Source organism: Zootoca vivipara, chromosome 14 (assembly GCF_965207765.1).
Source record: "Zootoca vivipara chromosome 14, rZooViv2.hap1.1, whole genome shotgun sequence".
NCBI classification, from domain to species: domain Eukaryota; kingdom Metazoa; phylum Chordata; class Lepidosauria; order Squamata; family Lacertidae; genus Zootoca; species Zootoca vivipara.
Window position 1 is genome coordinate 46,441,416 of NC_142597.1, and position 14,837 is coordinate 46,456,252.

Sequence of the window (14,837 nt, forward strand, 5' to 3'; positions counted from 1 at the left end):
GTAGAGCCTAGCAGAGCCAAGATTTTCTTGCCAGCAAACAAGTCCTGGGATTGGAGGTGTGCTGATAGTATGAGATGGGGTGGAGTCTTAAGCACCCACCCTGCACACATGTGCCGACAGATAACATGCTTTGTGGGTGCACACCCTTGTATTTATTCAAATGCTGGGACAGAATAATTATTAACCAACCAAGCTTAATTTCTTCATAACCTAGATGCTAGACTGCTAACCACTTTTCTTACTTTCTACTACTTTGGCAAAGTTTCTCATCCTTAACCCTGTAAAGAATGGCTTGAGAGTGTGGGCCAAACCTGATGAAGGCAGAGGGACGAAAGGGCTCAGCAGGAGTCTTGGTTCTCGATGGTCAGGGCTTTGCTCAGTTCTTTGCTTCTGCCCAAAATTCTGTTGTGGCAATAGGGTAAAGGTAAAGGACCCCTGGACGATTAAGTCCAGTCAAAGGCAACTATGGGGTATGGTGCTCATCTCGCTTTTCAGCCTGAGAGAGCCGGCGTTTGTCCACAGACAGCTTTCAGAGTCATGTGGCCAGCATGACTAAACTGCTTCTGGCACAACGGAACACCGTGACAGAAGCCAGAGCACATGGAAATGCCGTTTACCTTCCCGCCACAGCAGTATCTATTTATCTACTTGCACAGGCGTGCTTTTGAACTGCTAGGTTGGCAGGAGCTGCGAAAGAGCAATGGGAGCTCATCCCGTTGTGGGGATTCGAAACGCCAGCCTTCTAATCGGCAAGCCCAAGGGGCTCAGTGATTTAGACCACAGCGTCACCCGCATCCCCTTTACCTTTACCTTTGTGGCAATAACCTAACCTTGAGCATTCGTCCTCTGGGTGTCAGAGTCCCTGGCTAAGTATAGCGCAGAGTTTTGCTTGTTCAGCAGTGGGATCCTAAAATGAGGGAAGAGCATCTTATGCCATAGACTGCCAAGCCAGTCTGAAGACTTGGATGATGCCTTCCTAGAGCAGACTGCCACACATTCAAAAAGGAGACATGTCGTAGTCATGGAAGATTTCAACTACCTTCAAATATCTGTAGGAACTCAAACTCTGCCAAGAAGATGAGGTCCAACAAATTCCTCAGTTGCCTCTCTTGACAGTGACACCATCACCCTGAAGGTGAAATAAGCGACAATGGGATTATCTGTATTGGACCTGACCCTCACCAACAGAGGAGCTGATCAACCTTGGGAGGAAGTGATCATGTCCTCTTGGGTTTCATGATACAGAGGCAAGGGAAAGCTGAGTGTAGACAGACATGCACTCTGGACTTTAAGAAGGCCAATTTCAAAAAGCTTAAGGAACTGGGTGAGATCCCATGGACAGAAATACTCAAAGAGAAGATGGATGGGAGTATCTTAAAGGTGAAAAACATTGAAGGCCCATGTAACTACCAACCAGTCAGCTTGATGTGGATACCAGGAAAGGTCCTACATCAGATAATTAAGTCTTAGAAAAGCACTTAGAAAAGGATGCTGTTTCTCATGCCAGATGAATTTCATTTCTTTTTTTGATAGTTACAAGCTTGGTGGATCAGGGGAATGTTGTGGACATAGTGTATCTTGTTTTCCGTAAGACTTTTGACGAAGTTCCCCATGATACTCTTGCAGAACAGCTAATAAGATGTAGGTGATTGACTGAATCCAAACGAGTGCTCACTAAGGGTTCCTCATCATCTTGGGAAGGTGCCACAGGGTTCTGTCCTGGGCCTGTTGTTGTTCAACATTCTTTATAAACATATTGGATGAAGAAATTGAGGGGATGCTCATCAAGTTAGCAGATGACAACAAACTGGGAGGGGGTAGCTAATGCCACAGAATACAGAATCGGAATTCAAGATGACCTTAACAGATTGGAGATCTGGGCCCAAACTAACAAAATGAATTTCAAAAGGGACAAATGCCAGGTTATAAACTTAAGAAGAAAGAACCAGCTGCACAAATGTAAGATGGGGGATACCTGGCTTACCAGTAGTATATGTGAAAGATCTAGGGGTCTTAGTAGATCTCAAGCTGAACATGAGTAAACAGTGTGATGCAATAGCAAAAAAAGCTAATACTATTCTAGGCTGCATCAACAGAAGTATAGTGTCCAGATCAAGGGAAGTCATAGTACTGCTCTATTCTGCCTTGGTTGGACCACCTCTGGAATACTGTGTCCAGTTCTGGGTGCCACAATTTTAAAATGCCATTGGTAAGCTGCACTGTGTGCAGAGGAGGGCAACAAAGATGATCAGGGGTCTGGAAACCAATCCTTATGAGGACTGGTTGAGTATGTTTAGCCTGGAAGAAACCGAGAGGAGATAGAGCCACCTTCAAATATCTCAAGGGCTGTCACAGGGAAGATGGACCAAGCCTGTTTTCTCCTGCTGCGGAGGTTAGGACCCAAGTGAATTGATTCAAATGACAAGAAAGGAGATTCTTGCTCAACATTAGGAAGACCTTTCAGACAGTAAGAGCTGTTTGACATTAGAACAATCTGAAGAAGTGTCCATGCACACGAAAGCTCATACCAATGGCAAACTTAGTTGGTCTCTAAGGTGCTACTGGAAGGAATTTTTTTATTTTGTTTCGACTACGTCAGACCAACACGGCTACCTACCTGTAACTGACATTGGAACAGTCTCCCTCAGGAGGTGGTGGACTTTGCTTCATTGGAGGTATTTATGTCGAGGTTTGATGGCCATCTGCCAGGGATTCTTTAGCCATGATTCATGCATTCCAGGGGGTTGGACCAGATGACCCTGGGGTTCCCTTCCAACTCTACCATTCTATGGAGAGAAGGTTTGAGCACCTGGAGGGGAGCAGTTTGCTGGTCACAGGTGTGCAATATGGGGAGGCAGTCTAATGGATTCCGGAGTGCAGCCAGAAGCACATAGCAACTTTCAGGTCCACATTGTGACTGCTTGTGCAGCTGCTTTATATAAGGAGCTGGGAATACAGAACTGGGAAGTCCTAACCAAGCTCAGCCTCATCTCCCCCATGAGTCACTGGAGATCCCCAAGCAATTCTCTCCCCACACCCAATAGCCTCCTTGTTTATCAAGGCAATTGGCATTCACAGTCATACTCTCTCACACACATGCTCTGTTGCTACAGCAATGTAAGTGTAAAACAGCCCAAGTGGGATTTTGCACAAAAAGGGAGGGGGGACTTTACACAAACCCAACAAGCAAAGAGAACAAAGACTCCACAGTGCTCTGCAATGCCCTTCTTGAGAACTGTATGCAGGATTCAAAGTGCACTCAATCACACACATTAGTGGCAACAGGCATTAGGATACCAGCAGGTTTATTTTCCTAGCAATTCCCAACACTCTTATTTTTTCTTAGCTTGAGTTGTGCAGCACTACGCAGTCTATTCTGTTGCATTTTTGTGGCCACTTGAAAGGAAAAGTTGTGGTCTGGATATATTGTGGGGCTGCAATACTGAAGAGAAGCTGGTGCCAAGATGGGAAGTGAGCACGTGAACTCCCTAGGGCCTGGGCTGCTGCTGCTGCTGCTGCTGCTTGTATTCTCTGCATCCTTTTATTTCACGGCACTCACAGCTCATTCATATCTGTGGCCCTTCAGATTCCTCAGCCAGTGTCCCTGCAGAATATAGAGCCAGAGGAGGAGGTGCACCCTTGGGACCTTTTGCTTAGCTTTAATTCTAGGGCGAAAAGTCTGCAGGTCAGGGTGCAGGATCCCACCCACAAGGGCCACCGAGAAGAAGATGAGTCTATAGGGCCATATTTTATAGCTTGCAGAACTGGGCACAGGATGGCAACCCACACCAGCAGCCAGTTAGGTGAAAGGGTGGCTTTTTGTTTTGCTTTCTGGACATTTGGGGAGAAACCCTGACTGGCCACAAGACACTTGCCCTCCTGGGTTTCATGCATCCTGGAGGCCTCTGTGGCATTCAGGGCTTCTCTTGGTCCACGGAGCAAGGAAAGAGCTTTCCCTCATTTCCCACAGCACAGTCACTCATCTTCCTCTCCTGAGGGGCGCTGGGGTTGGGGTTGCGGATGGCGCCCAGGAAGAGAGGGATGCCAGTGGTGTCCTCTTGGATGATGAAGAGGAAGGGCTGGTTGAGGTTGAAAGCAGAGAGGGAACGGTACATAGAGACACTGGTGGCGGCTGATGCCTCTACCCCGGCCTCAGAAAGCTCCAGGGCGGCTCTATGCTGGACACTGGAGACCACGAGGGGACCCTCCGTTATGAGGCGGAAATTTGGGGCAGAGAACAGCTCGCCAAGGCCTGCAAAGAAAGAGAGAGGAGTGAGGTCAGTGCCAAGGGGGAAGCTGCAGGCTTCTCTAGAGAGAAACCAGCCGTCGGTCAGGGTGGTGCTGGTTCAGAACATCAGCAGCGTTTGTGACCCAAGACTATTATCAGGGCTGTGCATATTTAGGGGATGAGGAGAATTTCTGCACCCACCTGCCCCCTGAATTCTGCCACTGCATTAAAATCGTTCAAATGGAGTGCCTGTATGTTTTTACTAAGGAGGCAGAATTTCTGCTGCTTCCAAGACTAGCTTGAAACAGAACCTGGACTTCTGGAGTGGAGATGGCAGAAGAGTTAGGAAAAAGTCGCACACGTTTAATCCATGAGAGAAAGAGAAAAAACCGCTGTCAGTGACTTGCTTGCAATACCAGAGCAGCCCATTTCGCACAATTAAACCTCCACCTGGAAGCACCTGAAGAGTCACCGTGGAGGAAGCAGAGGGAAATGAGGGCACAACATCCACTCGCCAACATGCCCTGCTAAGTGCCTGGAAGCTCTTTCCAACCTTCGTCTGGTGAAGACTGCAGAACATATCAGAAGCTGCCTGCGCCCATTTCAACAGATAATGTTGTGCGTAACAGGAGCACAAGACAGGGACTGTATTTAACACAGGGATCTGCCTTGCATGTCAGGAGTGCGGAACCTGTGGATCTCTGGCTCTCCTTGGACTGCAGCTTCCACCATCTTTGACAGCTGGCTTTGCTGGTTGCTAGGGCTGCCGGGAGGTGGAGCCCCCCACTTCTGTGCCAACTGGCAGCCGTGGCTTCTCCAGGCTTGGGGCAGGGGGACAGAAGCTGGGACCTTCTGCATGCAAAGCAGGAGTTGTGAAGCATGACCCATCAAGCTGTTTGAAATAAGGCAGGAGGTGGCTGAGGGTACCCAAAACCGTCCTGTAAAGGAGAAGAGTGAAGCAGGCTGGCCCCCTCCCTCCCTCCCTCCCTCTTACCCAACTGGCGGAGGGCTTGCTCTAGGTTCAAGTGGTGCTGCAGGTGGAGTTTGGGCATCTTCACCATGGTGGGCCTCTCCTTGGGGAAGTGGCTTTGGAAGTTGGCCTGGCTGAGATCAGAGAGCAGCCGAGAAAAGTTCTGCTCAGGGTGGTTTGGAAGGATGGCCACAAAGCTCGTGTTGCCCTTGAAGGGGAACCTGGCCACCTGGGAGAGAAGCACAGGGAAGAGTCAGAGCAGGGGCAGCCCAACAGAACATGAGCTGTGGATATGAAAGGGCAACTGCCAGGAGCAGAGGAGAGGAGCATCAGCGGGGCAGCCTTTGCCTTGAGCCTTCCTCTTGTGTGCTCCAGGGGCAGGAGAAAGGCCCGTGCCCACCCCACGTGGGAAGGCCAAGGAGGCCAGCACTCTCCCAAGCACTTTAACCTGGTGCCAGACCCTTTGGCAGCGTTGACAACAAAAGTCCCCCCCCCAGCTACCTCACCTGGACATCGTGGGCATCCAGGGTGAACCAGCTGAGAGGGTAGACGCGAGCCCGCATCATCTCCACGGAGACGGTTAATTCATCATCCAGGTAGAATGTGTCAGGCTCAGTCAGAAGGGGATCAAACTTGTTCTTCCAAAACCCTGCCCAAAAGGGGAATAAAAAATTGGTTGAGGAGAGGAAAGGCAGCGTCTGGAAACCAAGCCACCTGGAGTCCCGTGTCCAATTCTGGGCACTACAGTTTAAGGATGATATTGACAAGCTGGAAGGTGTGCAGAGGAGGGTGACTGAAATAATGAGGGTTCTGGAAAACAACCCTTAAGAGGAATGGTTGAGGGCGCTGGGTATGTTTAGCCTGTGTAATAGGAGACTAAAAGGTGCCATGATAGTCATATTCAAATAACTGAAGGGCTGTCACAGGGAAGATAGAGAAAGAGCTTATTTTCTGCTGCTCCAGAGGGTAGGACCTGAGCCAATGGATTCAAACTGCAAGAAACTGATGATTTGGAAGAACTTTCTGATGGTTTGACAGTGGAGTGGGAGGTGGCGGACTCTCCTTCCTTGGAGGTTTCTAAGCAAAGGTTGGGTGGCCATTTGTCAGGGATGTTTTAACTGTGGTTCCTGCATTGCAGGGGGTTGGACTAGATGGCACTCAGGGACCCTCCCAACTATGATTCTATGACACTTGTTTTTCTTGTAGGTGGTAAAAAGTACGGTCCATAAAATCACAACAACAATATTAAGTTATTAGGATGGATTAAAATGGGAGAAACAGAGGCCTTGTTCACACAGTTACTTCTTGGGCTGCTGCAATAACTTAAAGGCTGGCTGATCTGCTGGCTGTCCCAGCAAGTCAGGGGGGGTGGGGTGGGGAGGAGCAGCTGAGCTCACCTCGGAAGTGTACCGCATTGAGCAGCAGCATCACGACACTGGCCGGCAGCTCAGTCAGCATGGTGGAGATTTGCCCATGGGTCGCGTCTTTCACCCAGGTGTTGATGGCAGCCAGGTCTGCCTCACTGTTCCCAGACAGGGTGGCTGGCTTGGCTCTGTAAAACTTCTCCGAGTCCTCCAGGAACTGCTCTTTCACTGGGAATCCTGCAAAAGCACTTGATGTGAGGCAGTCAAGAGTTTCAGCCCTCCCCCTAAGCCTGCTAGGATTCTCCCCAACCCATTTTGCATGGATTTCCCTTCCCCCCCCCCTGCACTCGAGGTCCTTGGGATTCAAACTTCTTTGTGAATAGCAGCTGCCAGGGTGGGGGTGGGGACTCTTGGTCCAGATTGGGACAGAGAGGTGTGCTGACCCCTCCCAGTGCTGTTGTCCTAATGAAAACTGCTACCACCCATCCAACCAATGCTATTTGCACCATTCACATTATGGTGCAAATAGCAGCTGGGGGTGGATGGTGGTGACTTTAGTTGGGGTAAGTACATGGGCAAAAGGGTTAAGAAAAAGCATGACTATTCCTCTCCAGTCCCAATATGGATTCCCCCCCCCTCCAATCCCTCAATATCTGCAATCCATTAAAGGTTTAGTAGAGGTTCGCCTGAACCCTTCTATCCCCAGCTAAGTCTCTGAGATCACTCACAGGAGTGTTGCTGGTTGTTCCCCGAGTTGGTGAGGATCGTTTGACAACAACGAGAAACCAAGCCTTTAGTGCCATTAGCCATGTCCTGTGGAACTCTCTACCACTGGAGATTCAGTGGCATCTTCTATGCCAACTTTTAAATGCTTTCTAAATATAAATATTTATATTCTGCCAGCTATATTATTGTTATTGTTATTTTGTTATACCCTGCCTTTTCCCCTGACAAGCCTACACAGGCAGATAAGAATACATCTCCCACAATGGTCTACTAATGTTAGTTTTTAATTCTTTGGCTTTTAACCTGTTTTAAACTTTTTATGATTTTACTTTCTGTTTTTATATTGCTATGAACCATTGTGATACATTTTTTAATGATACAGCAGTATACAAATATTTTTTATAAATAAAATGAGAGAAATTCAAGCCCGCTCTTCCCTCTCATGCCCAAAGGGCAGGCTCGCTCTACTTCTCCTATTCCACACCTGCCTGTCCACACCTCTCACCTTTCTGTAGGTAAAGCCGGGCCGCGATGCTGAGCGTCGTCTGGCTGAGGTGCTGGGAGACAGTGCGCAGAGCCTGGTGCGGGCAGGGCACCGACTCCACGTGCAGAGCCTTCAGCAGTTGCTGCTCGGTCTGGTTGGCTGCGCCTGAGAGGGAAACCAGATTAACAGCAGCACAGTTAACGCTCAGCTAACCAGGGAACATGGTAACCTGACCCTGCAGACGCAGCAGCACTGAGCATGTGAGCATGGCAGTCGGGCGTGGAAGCCCTCTTGCTTGCGTTGGGCCAGTGGCCCAAATTGAGAAAGGTTCCCTGGCTGTAGTAACACTCTTAGCGTACTCTCATGTTCCTCCAGCCAGTATATGTCAGAGTTATGAGCATGCACACAGATAAAGCCTTCCAGTAGGATTCTTGCCAGCAAAGACTAGCAGAAGACCCTGAAATGGGGTGTTTCAAAGGTGGGCTGAGCAAGGCTGAGATCCATTAGATCCTGAGCCACTCTCACAGCTGGCACTCACCAGCTTAATTTGCACATGCATTTCCACCAACTATGAAAACCACCACAGGAGAGCTATGAGCTGCCTTGCTGAAATCTAAGGTTTGTAGGTGCACAAAAATATTTTGAAAACAGCTGCCTTGGGGTTAGAATCATAGAGTTGGAAGAGACCACAAGGGCCATCCAATCCAACCCCCTGCCAAGCAAGAAACACCATCAAAGCATTCTTGACATATGGCTGTGAAGCCTTCGCTTAAAGACCTCCAAAGAAGGAGACTCCACCACACTACTTGGCAGCAAATTCCACTGCCGAGCAGCTCTTACTGTCAGGAAGTTCTTCCTAATGTTTAGGTGGAATCTTCTTTCTTGTAGTTTGAATCCATTGCTCCGTGTCTGCTTCTCTGGAGCAGCAGAAAACAACCTTTCACCCTCTTCTATATGACATCCTTTTATATATTTGAACATGGATATCATATCACCCCTTAACCTTCTCCAGGCTAAACATGCCCAGCTCCCTAAGCCGTTCCTCATAAGGCATCGTTTCCAGCCTTTGACCATTTTGGTTGCCCTCCTCTTGTTCCAGCTTGTCAGTATCCTTCTTGAACTGTGGTGCCCAGAACTGGACACAGTACTCCAGGTGAGGTCTGACCAGAGCAGAATACAGTGGTACTATTACTTCCCTTGATCTAGATGCTATACTCCTATTGATGCAGCCCAGAATTGCATTGGCTTTTTTAGCTGCTACATCACACATGTCAAGTTTGTGGTCTACCAAGACTCCTAGATCCTTTTCACATGTACTGCTCTCAAGCCAGGTGTCTCCCATCCTGTATTTGTGCCTTTCATATAATTTTTTTTGCCCAAGTGTAGTACTTTACATTTCTCCTTGTTAAAATTCATCTTGTTTGCTTTGGCCCAGTTGTCTAATATGTTAAGGTCATTTTGAAGTGTGATCCTGTCCTCTGGGGTATTAGCCACCCCTCCCAATTTGGTGTCGTCTGCAAACTTGCTCAGGATGCCCTCAAGCCCATCATCCAAGTCATTGATAAAGATGTTGAATAAGACTGGGCCCAAGACAGAACCCTGTGGCTCTTCCCACTAGTCACTACTCTCCAGGATGAAGAGGAGCCATTGGGTTTGGTCAGTCAGCCAGTTACAAATCCACTGAATGGTAACATTGTCTAGCCCGCATTTTACCAGCTTCTCCCCACAGTGCTCATGCCTTCCCATTGTTATTCCATCTCTCTTCCCCCCCCCCATTTTGACCCCCGTGATGTGCGCCCACATTTCCAGTCACTTATCTTTTCCTGACTGCCTTACTAACACAGACATCATAAGTGTCAAAAAGGCTTCACCTGTGCAGATACACCTGCATAAGTTCCAGAGCAGTTAAAAATGTTGCTTAGCTCCCTGGCAAGTGTTTTCACAAAGCCCAGTCTGTGTTTGAAATATGATTGGTCGGGGGGGGGCAGAAGGTGATCTCGCCTAGGGCGCAAAAAACCCTAGCACCGGCCCTGTGGGCCACTGTGCTCCCAAGCGCTTGTCACATCAACCAGGAGTGAGAGAGTTGCTGCTGTAGGCCCTGTGTTAAAGCAGAAGAGGGCTGAAGGTCTTTCATCACACAAGCAGGAAGAAGGAGGCTTCCGTGCTTAGCACTCTGTTCTCCTTCAGTAACAGCACCAGCGTTGCCGGCAGGAGGTCTCTGGTTCAGGCCCCAACGGCATCTCCAGGCAGGGCTGGGAAAGACTTCCTGCCTGAGACCCTGGAGAGCCACAGCTGACAGTGTGGGAAACACCAAACTAGACGGACTACTGGTCAGACCCAGTACAAGGCAGCGTCTTCTGTTCCTACTCCTCCCATCTCCATTGCAGAAATTCTCAGACTGTGCAGCCAACGAGGCTCCTCATGTGCTGGGAGAAATTCAGCTAAGTGGAGTCCAGAGCACTCAGTGGCTGGCAAGCTGCTTTGCTTTCACCCCTGCCATCTCTGCATTGGTTATTCATTCAGAGAGATGACCGAATTGCCTCTCCTCGGAAGAGGCTGCCCCACACACTTAGGAGCCACCACTACTTGGAGGGAGAGCAGCACCTCACCTTTTCCACATCCTAAAAGCAAAGCCCTTCATTGCTGTTAACCATGAATAGCACCTTCACTTTTGAGTTCAGAAGAAGTCAACAAACCGGCTGTCTTTGAGAGATTTGGGGATACTGACCTAGAGCCAAGTGAGCCAGTGCCAGGCTGATGCTGAGCGGAGAGAAGAAGAGGTTGCCTTTGCCGTTCTCCAGTTCCACCTGCCGCAGGAGGTTAGCACCCAGCTTCATCACAGCCTCGGCCACCATGTGCGTCTTCTCCAGAGGGATGTCCCTGTCGCAGCTTCCTCCATGGTCGTCCTCCTGGGTCTCTGCCTCAGAAGAGCTCTGGGGCTCTCCCAGCTCCACGGCTGAAACCTCCTCTGCCAGGCTTGGAGCAGAGGGTGGCAGCAAGGTGCCAAGGAGGCCCTCCTGGGTCTTGGATGAAGGTGGGAGCACCTCCGCCTCAGGCAAAGCAACCTCCGGCAGCAATGCTTCTTCCACCAATCCATCTGCTTCATCGCCCTGTGAGGAAATGGGCCCTTGGAGCTGAAGGTAGGGAAGAAAGAAAGAATGGGCAGCTAAGTCTGGGAGAGAAGGAGACATATGGGTAGCTGAGGGGCAGAGGATGGGCTTGGCAGGCAAGAGGGCCCAGGCTCACCCTCTAAAGAAAGAAGCACCTTGTTTTCACTCTGGGAAAAAGCTGGCGAGTTCTCCGCTCATCAGGAGACCAGGGAGCTGCTGCCAGTCAGAACAGGCAGTGCTGGACTGCATAGACACAGAGACTGGCCTGGTAGATGGTAGTTTTCATAAGCATAAGAAAGGCCTTGCTGGATCAAACTAAAGGGGCCCCATCTGGTCCAGCCTCCTGTCCTCACAGTGGCATCTGAATGCCCCCAAGGGAAGCTCACAAGCAGGACCTGAGGTACAACGGCAGCACTCCCCCCCCTTGTGATTCCCAGCAGCTGGTATTCAGAGACAGAACACATAAATGAATCAGAGCCAGCCTAAGTATTCCTTAAACCAGGCATCCCCAAACTTCGGTCCTCCAGATGTTTTGGACTACAATTCCCATCTCCCCCGACCACTGGTCCTGTTAGCTAGGGATCATGGGAGTTGTAGGCCAAAACATCTGGAGGGCCGCAGTTTGGGGATGCCTGCCTTAAACCCTCATAAGGCAGCTTACAGAAAAATAAAAGCGAGACACAAAATCACATTTCAGTAAAAACCAATCACTTAAAAGCAGCATAGGCTGGAGAAAAAACCTGAAAGAGGTTTCAGCATCAGTGGCATTGTCAGGTCCTTTAAGACAGAGCTTGTGCCCTTCCAGGCGTCTCTGAACCGCAACTCCCATCGTCATGGGAGTTCTAGTTCAGCAGCATCTGAAGGGCCAGCAATTGGTTCTCCACACCTGCTTTGGGAGAAAGCTGACTGAATTGAGTGGGTTTGCAAGGCCCTTTTAAAAAGCCTCTTCTGGCAGGTTGTTCTCATGATAGTGTCTCCACTGAGGAAATCCTGCATGCGCTTGATTATTTTACCTTTAATAGTACTTCTCAGCAATTTACCTGGAAGAGACGCCAAGCCTGTAATTTCCTGAATCCCTTTGTAAATATTGGTGTTGCACTGGCTGCTTTCCAGTCCTCTGGGACCAAGGACACTCTTTGGAACGGTACATATTTTTGTTAGAAGATCAGTTTCACATTTGAGTTCCTTAAGAGCTCTCAGGCAATACCATCCAGATTATTCAGCACGGCCTGCCATCTCTCTTGCTTGCCTCTGTTCCCAAGACTCCCTTTCTCGAAAATGTCACTCCAGGCTCAGGGATCTGCCCTGCATCTCCTGCAGTGATTCATCCTCTCCACCATCTCCTTTTGCACAGCTTTGGCTCCCTGGTTGTCCAGAGGCCCAACTTCCAGAAGGTGCCCCCCAGCACCCAACAAAACCAAGACCTTCTTCCTGGCAGTCACATGCCCAAGCCCCTCTTCGGGGAACCTTTTAGAGAAAGCTGCCTCAACAGGTCCTGTCTTTGAACTTTCTACTTGCCAACCTAAATTCTGCTTCCGGGACTGGCTACGTTTGCTCATGCCATTGGTGTTGGCTTCCATATGTATATTATTAAAATGTGGTGATCCAGGACTAGGACTATCACGCAGCAATGTTACCCGCCCAGCTCTCCATTCCCAAGTCTCAAACTCGACACAGTATTTGCCTTTTCATTAAAAATAAGCAAATCTTTAAAAAAGAGAAGCTGTGGGATTCATCTCCCCTTACCTGGAGAATGTTCCTCTGCACATCATCATCAAAGGCATGGGCAATGGACACCTAAAATAATAGAATCTTAAGAGTTGGAAGGGACCCCCCAAGGGTCATGTAGCCAACTCCCTGCAATGCAAGAGCCGTAGCTAAAAATCCCCGACATCTGGTCATCCAACCTCCTGTTTAAGACCTCCACCACCTTCCCAAGGCGAGGCTGTTTGTTCCACAGGAAGGAAGCCCCCCCCCCACTAGTTGGGAGACCAGCAGCACATTTCAGGGGCCAGTCCCCCCACGGCCCCCACGCCCTCTCCTGCCCCTGCCTGTCTCCCCGCGAGTCTCCCTCGGCTGGACTTACCCCGTGGTGCAGAGCAGGCAGGCCAGCCAGCAGGAGCAGCAGCAGAGGCCAGGGCGGGGCAGCCATCTTTTAACAGAGGGGAGGAAATCTGCCAGAGATGGGCGGATAAGTGATGCCTAGAGTTGCTTCGGGGTCCCGTCCCCCCTTCAAGACAGACCCGAGAGACGCTTTCCCTTGAGCCATCCCCTGGCGCCCCCCCCAAAAGGAGATCTCCCTTGAGCCATCCCCTGGCAAGCCTCCCTTCTGCCATCACCCTCTTCTAGACTGAGGGCTGCAGACATTTAAATTTCACCCCGCGTCCCTTGGAGTTAGCACTTTGGTGGTTGCCTGTTGCTTTTTGAAAGGAAGATCTTCAGGGACTCGCTCGGTTCCTTAGCGCTTCCTGAGCGCAAGGGAGGGGAGAGGAGGAGGCTGAGCCCCCCCCCCGCTGCAGGCCGAGAGAAAGGTCAGGGGTGGGTGCTGGAAGCTCAAGCTGGTGCGTGGGTGCGTGAAGGCGCGCGCTCTTTCCCTTTCACGGCCACAGAAGCCGTGGGTAGCGTAGTGAGTCAGTGTCGGACCTCGGGAGAGACCCGGGTTCAGATCCCGCAGCTCAGCCCTGAAGCTCCCACGGGCTGTGAGCCTGGGGGCAGTCACTCTTGCCTCTCGGCCTAGCCTACCTCGCAGGGTTGTCGTGGGCATTAAATGAGGAGGGGGATAATTGGACATGCCGCCTTGAGCTCCTTGGTGGGATATGAAATGCAATTAAATTAAGAAAAACCAGGAAAGCAGAGCCAGGAGATCCCCCCCAAGCCCCGCTTAGCGAAGCAGTCTCTCTCTTCGCTCAGAGGAACCCAAACGGCCCATTGCGCAAGGATTCGAAGCTCTGGCTCCCCTCTTCCCCCCCCCCCAGCTCAAGCCCCCCCCCCCCATCTCACGTTGGTCCTGCACGGGGCTCTTCCTTGCACCTCTCTCCTGCCGCCGCCGCCGCCACTGCCGGCTTCGTGGAGGGGGGGGGTTGCAGAAGTGGCCCCCAAGTTTCGCCAGGGACCAAGTGCAGGAGCAACGCCTACTTGTGGAATCTCTCCCCCTTCCCCACTACTTCACCACCCTCCGTGGGCAAATATTGACTTTTTCTGCATCTGGTTAAACATTTCTCCGGGAACTGTGTGGCGGCGTAGGAAGGAACCTGAGCAACAGGACCGAGCCGCCTCCCCGCCTGCTGCCCGACGTGTGTTTGGGGTGGGGGGTCCTCTTAGAGGGCAAGAACGGGGGCACTTTGCACCCCGAGCCTAGCTGCAGCCTCCGTGCAGAGGCGAGCAACGGCCCAGCTGGGACTACCGAGCCCTCAAGCACCCGCCCGCTGGATCCTGGCCAAAGCTTAGGCATCTGGGGAGCGGGCAGCAGGAGCAGCAAGAAAGGGGGAAACGACTCTCGAAACTCTGCGTGCAAAAGGGACATGCACTCCCCCCCCCACCTTGAATACAAGAGCTGGGTCAGGCGGCGGCAGCTGAACAAACAGCCTGCCTTAGGAGAAATTAAGGAACATGCCAAAGTGAAGTTCAAGGATTTCCAGTAGGTGTACTCCCTGCAAAACTTAGCTGAATGCTACCTTAATCATTCCTCCCTGCTTGGCTGGAAGCTGCTTGGCCTTTCTAGGCCTCCTTTGAAATCAACTTCATGGAACTGTAGAGTTGGAAGCGGCCCCCAAGGGTCATCTAGTCCAACCCCCTGAAAGTCAGGAATTGCAGCTTTGCCTTGCCTAGAGCGCACTCATAACCTTGACTATGCGGCGTGTTTGTTTCTTGCAAGGGGCTGGACATACGTTTACTAAATAAATAAATAGCCAGACTATCTCACTATCTGGCACAGATTAACTACAGAAAGTTTTGG

At 50.6% G+C, this 14,837-nt stretch overlaps 1 protein-coding gene across 2 annotated transcripts; it reads right to left on the reverse strand.

Moving 5' to 3' along the window:
* Positions 1–3,288: 3,288 nt before the first annotated feature.
* On the reverse strand, positions 3,289–14,061 carry SERPINF2 (serpin family F member 2). 2 transcript variants are annotated; one of them, XM_035139313.3, is made up of 9 exons: positions 13,883–14,061; positions 12,969–13,056; positions 12,629–12,679; positions 10,501–10,906; positions 7,794–7,937; positions 6,596–6,799; positions 5,705–5,847; positions 5,223–5,427; positions 3,289–4,252 (listed from the first exon to the last, which is right to left on the reverse strand). In XM_035139313.3, the coding sequence occupies exons 2-9, from the start codon at positions 13,032–13,034 to the stop codon at positions 3,915–3,917; spliced, it is 1,557 nt and encodes a 518-aa protein (XP_034995204.1). In that variant the 5' UTR covers positions 13,035–13,056; positions 13,883–14,061; the 3' UTR covers positions 3,289–3,914. The 2 variants fall into 2 exon arrangements, with proteins under 2 accessions (XP_034995204.1, XP_088514106.1); XM_088657980.1 differs by lacking the exon at positions 13,883–14,061 and having other exon boundaries at positions 12,969–13,158.
* Between the last annotated feature and the right edge of the window lie 776 nt (positions 14,062–14,837).